The following is a 13318-nucleotide window of genomic DNA, read 5'->3' on the forward strand; positions in this document are numbered from 1 at the left end:
AGAAAGAAATTAGCCTATAAAATTCCTCTTGAAGAAAATGAATATAAGTGTGATATAGTAACAAGAGTACCAGGCAGGGCACTAGGGTATTCTGTCTTAGCTCTGGCTGTGTGACCATGGGAAGTAACTTCACTTCTCTGTGTCTACTTCTATGAAGTCATATTGCTTTTCATCTAATATTCTAAGACTCTGTCTATCTGAGCTGCTGAGCTCTTGAATGAATTATAAAAAATTATTAAAATGGTAAATGAAAGCCTATATCCTCACTGAGTGAGACAAGCACCAAGAATTTTACCACCATGTTTTAATGCCCTATTTTAATATTACTCCTTTTGCTTTCCCTAAGAATAAATCCTGAAATTGAAGAAATAAAATCTCAAAATTCTAGTGGTTCCTGACTGCCACAAGTGGCCATTATCAAAGCATCACTGCACACCACTAATCATTGACCTGGAGGAGGTGAGCTGTGGCCTTTTTGATGCCTGTCCTGATTGCTGGGGGAGAAAGGAAACTTCCTATGTCAGGGGTCACATGGTGTAATAATAACCTCCAGATTTAGCTGGGGAGACTTGCGGAAGAAGGCCTCATGTCCTCCGCACTGTGTGTCCCAGAGCTTCCTGGAGGCCAAAATTACAAAGTGGCCAGATATCTACTACTTATTAGCAGTGGAAGTCACGGAGAAAGTGAAATCCATTGGCTCCAAGGAGACTTTTGGAAAATCCATCATGCTAATTTCCCCCATGTTTCTCCAGGGCCTCTGTGGCCCAGTCTCTGCAGGGGGAACAAATCTGCCCTGTTTCACGAGGAGGAGGATGCTGGAGGGATAACTGAGAACCCAGTGGCAAGGTTCTCTGAGATGAGATGCTTGTGAAGACAACCTGGAGCACTGTGCCTGGTGACAAGAAAGAGCTCCTCCACTTACGGTGTCATTAGGGCACAGTGAACTGTCAGACACCTGTTCCCCAAGGCTGCACAGCGAACAGAACACAGCTGAGCTGGGTATTTAATTTGGGGACTTGTATGCTTGTTTTCTTCTATACTGGCTTCCTTAACTGAGGAATAAGGCACAAGTTCAAGCTCCCGGAAGGGATATCTCACTCTGTGTAATAATGGTAGCCAGTGCTTATTGAAGAGTCTCCCATGCATCAGATTCTGTATTAAATACTGTCCATGAATATCATTCAAGCCTCTCACCCATCACCTAAGAATAGAAAAGACAGACTAGTAGAAACCAAATTTCCTTAACAATGCTTTACCTCAAGAAACACTTTCACTTAACTGAATAGAAAAAAATGTTCTTGGAAACAGGTGGTCTACTGAGGTGGCCATGGGAGAAGATCCACAGGATTTAGAGATTCCTGACTCGGTCTGCAATGGGTCATGGACCCCACAAACTCATCCTGGTCGTACTAGCCTGGCTGTCCTTGATCCTTGTTCTAGGACAGACTGTCTTAGTGGTGTGACTTTTGGATATTCCTGAAAAATCTGTTCCTAAATTTCCCTCCCTAAATGGCTTTCTCTTGGACAAAGCCTCCTACCTCTAACGATGGGGACAAGAGTACAAGCAAATGCTTTGCTGCAGGACAGTTGCCTAGCCAGCCGGACATTCCCTGTCACAGCAGCCCATGAGCCACCAGCAAAGCTGGGCTCTGGGCTCCCAGCTGATTCCTCCCAGCCCTCTCTACAGCTCCCTGGGGGATCATCCATCAAAAGGAGATAATTAGCCTGTTGTTTCTGAAACCAGTCAACCAGCTTCACAATCACTTTCTGAAAACATGTAGGGGATTAAATGACCAAAGATGATGGGGAAAAGAGCATCGAGGGTGGATGGATGCTGTTTGCTGGTAGGAGGGAAAACCCTACATGAAATTGGTGCAGAGAGGGACCCACAAAGGACTCAGAGCCTGAGACCTCCGTCTCCACCCTGCTGGGAAAGTATAATCAGATGGTTTTTAGTTTCTATGTCCACTCAGTATTGAGCAAAAACTGATTAGGAGGCCAAGCTACCAGCCTGGTACCCTGAATATTTGTGTTCCCATCCCTTCCCTCCACCCACCGCCCCTTCCCGGGCATCCCTGCACAGCTTCTAGGAAGTGCACAGGCTCTGGATATGAAACACAATTCACATTTTGGCCTATTTTTAATTTGTTTAAAGACCTTGTCCAAATTCCTTTGCTCCTCTCAAGATTATTTGCCTAGTGTGTGAAGCCAGACCTTATGGGTCATGGTACTTGGTTGCTTCTTAACAAGAGGATAAAAATCACACGAGGCCACATGATATGTCTAGCACAACACTTGGCACAGAGGAGGCACTGAATAAGTCTGAGTTTCTCTCTCCTGAGAATCAAACTCTCTTCTCTATCCCTAAAACACAAGCTGCCAAAAGAGAGGGCCTGGCATTGGTTAACCCATGGCAGGATACCTGGTTTGCTTCTATCACTGTGAGATGCCTCACTGGGAGCCAAACACAAGAAGTCCTGATCCCTGTTTTGTCCTCTGTGAGCTGAGTCAGTTGCTTAGAGCCTCAGGTCTCCATTTCCTCACCACTAAGTAGGGCAAATGAGGCCTGTTTTGTCTGCCATGTGGGGTTTTCAGGGCAAATGAGATGGAGCATGGACAATCTTCCTGTGACCTCCATGGAGCAAAACAAAATCAAGGCTTTCTCTGCCCATGCCACCCTGTGTCTCCAGGTCTGTTAACGCGTTTGCTCACCTTGCAGAAATCTATAGTTAGCCTGCTGTTTATGAAATCAATCAGTCATAAAGGCTCTCTGCAACACCTCCCTCTTGCTCACATCTCTGACTGTCAAGATATGCCAACCCCACCTTTACTGTCTGTGGCCCCTCAAATCCCTCCCCCTTTTTGCCACCACTTGTGTTAATTTTTTCTATTGCTACTAACAACAAATTACTGCAGACTTAGTGGCCTAAAACACCACAAATTTACTATCTTATAATTCTGTGAAGTAGAAGTGTGACTGAGATCTGGGCTGAAGTCAAGGTGAGGTGGGTATCTCCTTCTGGAAGGCTCTGGGGGAGAATCCTCTCCTTGCCCTTCCTACCTTCCAGAGGATGCCTACATTCCTTGGCTCATGGTCCCTTCCTCAAGTAAATTCAAGCCTGGCTCTTTTCTGTCACCTTCTTTCAGGGATCCCTGGGATTACTCTGGGATTACTCCAATAATCCAGGAGACTTCCTGATTTTAAGGTCAACTGATGAGCAACCTTAATTCTGCCTGCAACCTAGATCTTTCCTTGCCATTTAACATTCAAAGATTCCAGAGGTCAGGATGTGTAATATTTGGCAATCATCATCCTACCTGCCACACCTCCCTCATAAAATCCTCGTAGCTGTCACCCAGAGGACTGCTGACATCATATGCCTCCGTGCCTCTCTGCTGCAGACAACAACTATAAAATGTGCTTGAGGACTAAATCCTTACTTAAGAGATGATTTTGCTAAAACAAACAGTATCCGTGCCTGATAGAGTGCCAATATTTAAATAGCCAAAAATAGTTAAAAATGAAGGAGTCCCGATGCACCAGGCACACTTTTAAGTACTCTGCACATATTAATTTACTGCTCACATCAACCTAATGAGGAAAGTATGCATGACATGTCCATTTTACAGGTGAGAAAACTGAGGCACAGAGAAGCTATCACGTGTTCAGTGTTCCAGGTAGGTGGCACAGCAAGAATTTAAGACCACACAGCCTCACTTCAAAGTCCTGTTCTCATAATTACCTCACTGTAGTCAAGCAAACTAAAAGGTTTAGTCCTCAAGAATCTTCCATAGCCGTTGTTTACAGGAGACAAGATGCTATTATATAAATGATGTGCATGAGAATTGGCCTCAGGTTGACAAGAGTTTGACTTTTTATCCTACCACTTTTTGCTTTTGGAAAGTTACTTTGTCTTCAGTTTATTTTAAAATAAGAGTAAAATTGTCTACTGTATGTTGTTCAGTTAAGAATTATTTACAGAAGTACTTAAGATAATGCACAGGACAAAGTGGGTTCCATGCAGATGTGAACCTCTCCTTCAACTACAATGCTGAGTATTATAATATTGTGGGTACCACAAATACGGAACACAAATTAGGAAACGCTCCAAGACACAAGGCAGTTCAATCAGTTGATTTTCCGAGACACCATGTATCCTAACCATTGGTTATGCTTTGGATCTGAAGTGTCCCCTAAAAGCTCCGATTAACGCAGACATATTCAGTGGTGAAATGATCAGATTATGAGAACTGTAACCTAGTTTGAATGAACAAACTGGGTGGCAACTGCAGGCACATGGGGATTGGTTGGAGGAAGTGGGTCACTGGGGGGTGTAGCCTGGAAGGTTTTATCTTCTCTGTGGTCCCTTCCACCTCCCTCTCTGCCACCAACTCCTGAGCTGCTTTCCTCTGTAATGCCCGTCTGCCACGATATTCTGCCTCGCTTTGGGCCCAGAGCCAGAGTAGACCAAACCTCTGAAACCAGAGCCCAAATAAACTTTTCATCCTTCAAGTTGTTCATCTGGTATTTTGGTCACAGCAACGAGGTAAAGCTGACTAAACCATCATCTTACTTTCCCATTGTGTTCCATTCTATTTCCTTTTGGAATTCAGCCAATCTCAACTTGTTGCCAATATGACCAGAACTTTTCTCCCTCTTGGTTTTCGTCAATCAATATTTTCAACCAAAATGTCTTCTTTTCTTATTTTATCTACCTGGGCAGATTCTTTATGGACAGTTGCTTAGCCCCTTCCCTGACCACCATGGTATTTTGTCTATGCTTTTAGTATATTCCACCTCATGATTATATTGAACTACTGATCCAAATCCATTTCCCCCTTTATCTACATGGTCCCAATCTTTTAATCTTTTTTTTTTAATATTTATTTCTTAGGTGTAGATGGACTCAACACAATGCCTTTATTTTTATGTGGTGCTGAGGATCGAACCCGGGTCCCGCCGGTGCTAGGCAAGCACTCTACCGCTAAGCCACAATCCCAACCCCAATCTTTTAATCTTTATGAGCCTCAAGTGAACTAACATGAAGCTGGAGGTCACAAAGATTTGTGCCATGGAGCTGAATGGAGAACCAAGTAAGACGTGGTCCAGGCAGTAAGACCCATGAAGGAAAACAACAGGTACATAAAAATCCCATCTAAGAAGGAAAGTCATATATGTTCCTACTAGAAATTTATTAGATGCTTGGGACAGAAGGTAGGAGAATAAAGTTGAAAGAAAGGCTTCATGAAGCTAGTGTCAGTGTATCTTGGGGAGGACCTATCTGGAAAGAATGTAGAGAAGTCTCTTAGAAATACTCCTTAAGTCCCTCAGATGCATCCACCATAATTAAATGATCTTACTTTACACATATTTCTACCAGAGACCCAGGACTTACTTTGGTGGTAAACAGTAGACATTTTCACCTCCTCAGAAGTAAAGCTGTTGCAATCAGCTAGAGGAGAATTTTGGTCTAGCTATTCAGTGACAGAGCAGAGCTGCTACAAGTAGCAGTGTTTGAGCTTGATGAGTAAAAATTCACCTCTGGACTGACCTCTGGTTCTGGTCTGCATTGGAGGATAGGCAGTGCTCTATTGAATACAGAACAGGGCTAAGGACAAAAGAGGAGTGCTCACCTCCTTCAGACATACTCAGTCACGCTCAGTACAACCCAGCTCTTGACCAATGGCACCCAAAGCAGAACTGCAATTCATAGGCCTGAACTGGCTTATCACAGGCCTCTGAGCATGCAGACCAGATGGCATTAGGGAACATCCATCTCTCTCCTCTCTTACACTATTTGAGAGGGTAATAGTCTTTGGGATGTTTCTTCATAGAGAAGAAACAGAGATGTTTCCCTCCAGGGAAAGCATTCAGTGCACAAAATCTTACCTGTAAAATTTGATAGACAATTTTCATTTTATTAATTTTACAGTTTAAGAGAAATAGTTGATTTCTTATAACTCAATTGCTATGCATTGGATTTAAGGAAAGCCTGTTTAAAATGCAGTGTGCCAGAAGCACTGGCCTAGACTTAATAGGCAGAAGATTTTCTAGGAATTGCTGGATTGAGGTATGAAAACAATGTGATTTAGTATGGTGCTATGACTTTTTTTTTTTTTTTTAATTTCTTCATTCTTAGGAACGTTTGACAATGTTGCAAGAGTTTTCATTGATAACATGGTTTGGAGTTAATTTAGGCAAATCTGTGCTACATGGAGCCAGCTAGCAGAATTCTGATGAGTTTGAGAACGTCCTTGCTCTCTCCTTCCTGGACATGTTGAGTTTCCCTCCTACAGGTCACGTAGCCAATACCAGCTGCTCACGGAGGAGAAACTGCAGGAGGGTGCACCACTACCTTCCCTGAAAACTCCAAGTCCAAATCTTTGGCTTTGTTAACTTTGAATTCTGTTGGGTTTTGACTATCTCCATAAACAATGCATCACAGTAGTGATTCACCCCATAGTTGTAGAAAGAAAGATAAAGATGTGATGTTTAAAAACAACTCTATATATGAATCTTTGTGTTGGAAGCTTATGATATGTATGTTGGCAAGTTCTTTGGCAAGCTTCCTCATACAGGGGGAAGACCTAGGCAAAGAGTCAGAAACCCAAGGTGAAGTCACTCTTTACTCACCCTTGTTACCTTGAGCTAGTGACAATGAGTCATAAGATAATTTTTCTGGAACCAAGGATGGACAGAAATAACTAGCCAGTATCCCTGGATTCTTCTAAGTCTTTTCCCCTTGAACTATACAGTGAAGGGATGAGGAACACTATCATCTGTTAGTTAACTAATCTATGTGGGCATAGGCCAATTATCAGTTCACTAGAGAATGTCATTATTATCATCTACATTTGTTATTTTATCAATTGCAAGAGTAAGAGAAATCAGATAAGCAGTAAAATGGATAAAGTTATCAATAATTTATAGGACTTTGACCCCCTTATTCTAACATTATCTTTTTTCAATTAAATTAAAAACATTTTTGGGGGCTGGGGATGTGGCTCAAGCTGTAGCACGCTCGCCTGGCATGCGTGCGGCCCGGGTTCAATCCTCAGCACCACATACAAACAAAGATGTTGTGTCCGCCAAAAACTGAAAAATAAATATTGAAATTCTCTCTCTCTCTCTTTAAAAAAAAAACATTTTTGGTGGGTGGATAATCCCCCAAAGCTTATTTATCTTACAATGTAAGTTGAGGGGATCCATGCATATGGAACATTCAGCAGGGCACCCATAAACTGACAACTAGACGTGCTTTACCACCCTGACCATTTCCACTATTTCTGAGACTCTAGGATGGAATAATTAGGACACAAAGCTTAAAACTTTCATGGTTCCCACCTGTGGAAGGAAGCAACATGGGGTGAAGACACAGGTGTCACTTGGGGGTGGGCTCTCTGGTGGGCGTGTTCTACCAAAACAGACATTGTGGTCTGTCTGCTTGAGGCTCGAGGGTCAGTGAAGCATGTGCTTCTCGACCTGCATCCCATCCTGAAAGCAAGAGGGACCTCACAGAGGCAGATGATATGGATTTCATCTAACTCCATTTGCCAGACACAAAATGGTTACTCTGTGGGCTCTCAGTCACGACATGCTCTTTGTTAGAAAGAAGGTCAGAAGGAAGAATCCACTTTCAAAAATAGACTCTCAGCAGGTCACATAGGAGACATGTGGGTCAGCTCTATTTTCAGTTCTGCTTTGGCAGTAACCACAAAGGGAGGCTAAGTTCACTTTCTTGTGGTTTTAGAATCCTGCTGGCACGTCCCTTTCCATGGTGACTGGAAGGACTGATCAAGGGGCCAGAGCCAAGGCCTTAGACACGCTGTTCCAGATACTTCAACACTTCTGCTGACAAATGGTGAGGACCCATTCCCTTAGAAAATAGTCTGACAAAGATGAAAGGGTAATATAAAGGGCAGTAAGATGTATGAACCCCAAAGTAGTGTTTTCAGACAAGCCGATCATATCCTGACAGTCTATTGCTCTAGTGCATGATTTGAAAGTATTTCCAAGATGGATAGGAACAGGGAACAAGATAAGAGGCAACCGCATTAAACCTAGGATAGCCCTTCTTTCTTAGACAAATGACAAATGTGCAGAATATGTAGCAAGAAGATTAATTATATATAATATTCATACAATCTTCCTCTTGAAATGTTAATAGTGTAGAGATAGTCGACTGCCCTGTAGGACTAATTATGATCCTGTTTCAACACAGGTCAAAATGGTAGGCACTATCTACAGTATAAAGATTAGAGAAATGAATTTGGACAAGACTCAGGATTGCTGAAACACAGAAGGCCAAAGCCCTCTAGGATGTTTCGTTAACAACATCATAGTCAAAAAAACCAAACCATCTCCTATTTCTTTTACAAACCCTCTTTCTGCTATTATTTTATTTACTCACTGAGGCAATTTTTCCATGCTCAGGAACCACAGAGAGAACTGACAAAAAATTACAATGGTTAAGAGAGAGAATCTATAGAAACAGAAAAGAAAAATGAATAGATATCTGTTTGTAGGCATTTCTAAGTAGAGAAGAGCAGGCATCCAGCAATCCATCTTTTAGCTTTCAAAAGAGTCTGGAAGTTAGTTCCTTCAATCAAAGGAAAGGCAGAGCTCAAAACACATAATAATAACTAACAGCATAATGTCCAGATGGCTCCTTTGAGTTTAAGCAGTCCACATATACATCACAATATTTGTTAAAGAGTGGATTACCCCAAGTCTCAGAAGAGAGAGTTGGGAGTACTGTGATTAAAAGGCACTTGACTTACTAGGGCATCTCTCCTCCTCCTCTGTTGGTGGCTCCTTTTCTTCCCTGGGTGGACCTCTGATTTTGTGTACCAAGGCACACAGTTTTCCTGCCCAGGTGGTATCCTCATCTTCTTCCTCCTCTTCTTCCCAGGGAACCCCTAGCAAGCCAAAGACAAAGTGAAAACACGAACAGTACAAGTATTAGAACGTAAAGATGCTGCTTCTTGTCCTTCTGGAGCTTTCTAAAAGGACCGCAGGCGGCTGCCCATGAATATTTACCTATATTATGCCTTTTGGGAAATTTTTTAAAAGATGATTTCCTGCATACCAGAACATCAAGTAATTTTAATTCCAGGATTTTTCTTTTACTAACCTGAACTTAAAAAGGGCTCTAGAATCTCTAGAAAGAAAGAGTTTAACGTTGCATTATTTTAAGTGAAAAGCTCAGCTAATTACCCACAGATTACTCAATCTACCCCTGTACACACAGCACAAATGTTGAGAGCCACATAAAACCAGCAGCTGGGTGTCAAGATAGGGATCACTGGCTTAAAATCCTGAAGGGCAGAAGTTTCTGCCTCCCTGACCATGTACACTGTAATAGCTAAATGGGGATCAGAATCTGGGCTCCTGTAGAGCAGAGTTCTAACTATACCACTGTCAGTAAACTGGGTGAGGGGTATGTGATGGTCTGTTGTTTTCCTTCTTTCTCTAGAGACCCTGTTCCCTCTGAATTTCCAGAAAGTCTTCTCCAGGTAGAAAGAATGTCAGGCATACATTCTGCTAAGGTTACCTCCTATATTTTCTCTGACCCACACAGTCTGGATAGAATCACTTCTTGACAACTGATATTGCAATTCAAAATCAAGAGTGACTCCACCTGCCTCACCCTGGGTTTTCTAAGGCAGGAATGGGGAGCAGACTCTCTTGGCTCCAGCCTCTCAGCAACTCACCACAGTGAGCAAGAAGGTCCTCATGGAAGTCGTACAGTTCCTCCCGGATCTCCTCTGGGCAGGGGCAGTTCTCTCCCAGTTGAAAGTTAAGAAGCATGTTGATCTTTGAGGATGAGAATGAAAGGCTAATTGGTTTTCAGTATTGGTCAAGGGAACTCAGATCCTGTTTTAGACACCTAACACTCTGTAACAGTTTTATTTTTAGTGAAAATGGTCAATATGCAGAAGTAACTTTCATTTTCGCTAATTGTAAAAGTAATTAATTAGTTGCATAAAATTCAGAGAATAAAGAAAAAAATATACTGGATCAATTTTACCACTGATAGTGTTTTAGTTAACATCTTCAGACCGATTGGGACTACACTCTAGATATACATTTTTAAAACTATATTTTCCACTTACTATAAATTACATTTATTAATTTGAATATTTTTAACCTGATTTTTAAAAAATTTTTTATTGGAACATTTACATATTCAAATAAATTTTAATCAAAACTAATGTTTTTCACATGAAGTAGTGTCAAAAATCAGCCACAAATTACAAAATAAAATCTTGAAGTAGTAGAAGAAGATTAAGAAATTTGGGTTTATTATTATCTTCTAATATATCCCCTACACCAGTTTTAATTTCCCCGTAGGTACAAAAAGCAAAATGATTTATTAACCTGATTTTTTAATAGGTGCATTACATTTCATTCTATTGATGAATAATAATTTGTATAAAATTTATTCTGTTATGATATGAGGAAGTGTCTATTTTTTGTACTTATTATTAAAAGTTGCTTTGAACTTCATTTTATATAATTTTTCTTGTATATATAATCATTTTTTTAGGATAAACTCCTAGAAGAAAAATGATTAGAGCAAGTTTGTATATTTTAATGGCCTTTGATATAAACATGAGCCAAATTGCTCTCCAGAAAGCTCCCAACAATTTGTATTATTACGAAATTTATACAAGAGTATTACTTTGCCATATCCATTATAGTAACACATTTTCAAGTCTTTAAAGAATTTAATGGTTGAAAAATATCATACACCTGTTGCCTTAATTTGCATTTAATTGGTGAGGCTGAACTTTGTTTGCTCACACACAAAGACCGATTTATTTCATATTTTATAAATTTTCTGTGTTCTTCCTCCATTTTTCTATTGGGTAATTATCTTTTTAAAAATTAGTTGGCGAGTTCTTAGTTCTTTGCAATATATATTCCAAATATATTTGTCATTTTTAGTAAACTCCTAATTTTGTTCATAGGGCTTTTGTTTTTGATACATAGGTTTATGTTTGCAATCACCTTAGCATTTTTTTCCTTTATAGTACCCCCCACCCCCAAACCCTCGGGTATTCCTAAATACTTTTGTGCCCCTCTGACAGTTTGGTGAAGTCCAGATTAATGTTTTTACATAAATAGAATAAGACATGCAGGATTACAGAGAGATAATGATATTAAAATCCACTTATCAAAAAGTCAGGAAACATATCTGTGATATTGTAATACATGTCCTTTATTAACTCAGATGGCTACTTAGTAGTCACTCTTCTAACTGTGATCTTGAAGCAATGATGGATGTAAATCATATTTCTCAATATTATAATCACTGTATGTAACTCATAAAGATGTGCCATTACTATTGGTGATAAAGTTAGATACTTGTTTTGCTGCCCTACATTAATAATGAAAAGCAACGCTATCTGAGATTAGTGGGAAACTGCTATTCATTTCTTGCCCAGGTTCTTGGACTTGGGCTTTCTTCCCACAGGTTCACAGTGCAGGTCAGTGAACATTTAGAGGGACTATAGAAATAACTGAAGTCAATACTGTCCATTTTACTGGTTTTGGTCACTATAACCCCAAAACCAGGCAAAGGAGTATATTCTCTGTTATGGATTTCTAGGTTGGCAAAAGTTTACAACCTCCTATTAAATCATAAGCTTTATTGAACAGGAAGAATGTTACTTAAACCTTCTAATATAACCATTTCTTTTGAAGTAGGTAGAAGTGTTGTCTGTAATAAAATAGTGTCCAGTAAATAGGTTGGAAAAGTCATTTTTGTGGTTTTCCCAAGATGCTAAATTACTGAAATTACATCAACAAAATATACACATAAATCATTTATTAAGTAAATATAAGATCTGAAGGTGGCTTCAGAGTCAGAAAAGTTATTTCTTTACTGAAAGACCTTTCGTTTGGTGGAACACTTAGGACACTGGGATGCATCTGCCTGCAGGGCATAAAACTGAAAGCTGGAAAACTGGACAGAGCAGAACTTTCTGCTGCAGGTCATGGCCTCTGATGAAGTCCTTTTGGAAGCGAAAGACCAGCTGACTATGACCAGTTCATTTGCCAACAACCATGGGACTAATCTTAGTTTTATCTTCTTTTGCACTTAGCTATATACCTCAAGGATGTGTTCTTCATCACCCTGAAAACTCTCTGGATATAGGGAGTAAAACCCATGGGAGGGGAAGGAGGGGTTAGAAATGATGGAGGAATGTGATGGACATTATTGTCCAAAGTACATGTAAGAAGATACGAATTGGTGTGAATATACTTTATATACAACCAGAGATATGAAAAATTGTGCTCTATATGTGTAATAAAAATTGTAATGCATTCCACTGTCGCATATAAATAAAAAAATTAAATGAATTTTAAATCCCTTCATTTTTCTGAGTGAAATTATATCATTTTCTGATAAATGGATGAAACTGGCAAACACTGTAAGTGAAATAAGCCAGACTCAGAAAATCAAGGGTTGAATGTTTTTGCTCACGTGTGGAAGATAGAGAGAAAAAAGGAATAAAAATAGGGATCTTGCAAAAGTAGAAGGGAGATCAATAGAGTAGAAATAGGGGAGGAAAATGAAGTTGACCAAATTATGTTATGTGCATACATGAGTATATCACAATGCATTCCATTTTTATGACTATAATGTACCAATTAAAAATAAATCAATAAATAGGAGGAAGACCAATAGAGTAGAGGAAGGAGATCAGGAGAAGAAAGGGAGGGAGGGAAAGGGGAAGTACTGGGGACCAAAATGGAGTACACTATGTTAGAGGCATTTATGAATTTTTCAAAATGAACCCCAGTTACGTATAACTATAATGCACTAATACATTTTAAAAAACTCTGTTTTCTCACAAAGGTTGTGAGACAACATTCCCATTTAAAAAATTCTAATTTCCATGCATCCTATTTTCCAAGTGATTCTGTACTACTAACCTCTGAAATTGATCTAAATCCTCCATAACCTTCAATAGCATTAAATGCATCTTACACTGAGAACACAATGGGCAGGTGCCCTCTAGAAGTACTCAAGGTGGGCTGCAGATGAGACAGCTGAAGTTCATAGCAGCATGCTTCTTTTATTCTATTCTGAAACCAGCAGTATCAGCATTACCTTAAAGCTAGCTAAAAATGCAAAGTCCTGAGCCTCAATCTATAACTACCAATTAGAGACCCTAGAAGCAGGACCAGAAATCTTTTTTTATTAAGCTCTTTAGGTGATTTTATTCAAGAACTGCTGGTCTAATAATTAACCCATTATGTCTCATCAGTCCATAAAAACTTACATTGAGCAACAAATGTACTATC

General features: G+C 40.0%; 1 protein-coding gene across 1 annotated transcript in view; it reads right to left on the reverse strand.

Annotated features, from left to right (window-relative positions):
- The window catches only part of Ryr3 (ryanodine receptor 3), a 359038-nt gene that overhangs the window by 163763 nt on the left and 181957 nt on the right, over positions 1–13318 (reverse strand). Inside the window, exons 37-38 of the mRNA XM_076849384.2 lie at positions 9715–9817; positions 8782–8919 (exon numbers count right to left, since the gene is read on the reverse strand). Of these exons, the coding sequence (XP_076705499.2) occupies positions 8782–8919; positions 9715–9817 (241 nt within the window). The remainder of the gene's footprint in view (positions 1–8781; positions 8920–9714; positions 9818–13318) is intronic.

The sequence above is a fragment of the Callospermophilus lateralis genome, chromosome 3 (genome assembly GCF_048772815.1).
Source record: "Callospermophilus lateralis isolate mCalLat2 chromosome 3, mCalLat2.hap1, whole genome shotgun sequence".
Lineage (NCBI taxonomy): Eukaryota > Metazoa > Chordata > Mammalia > Rodentia > Sciuridae > Callospermophilus > Callospermophilus lateralis.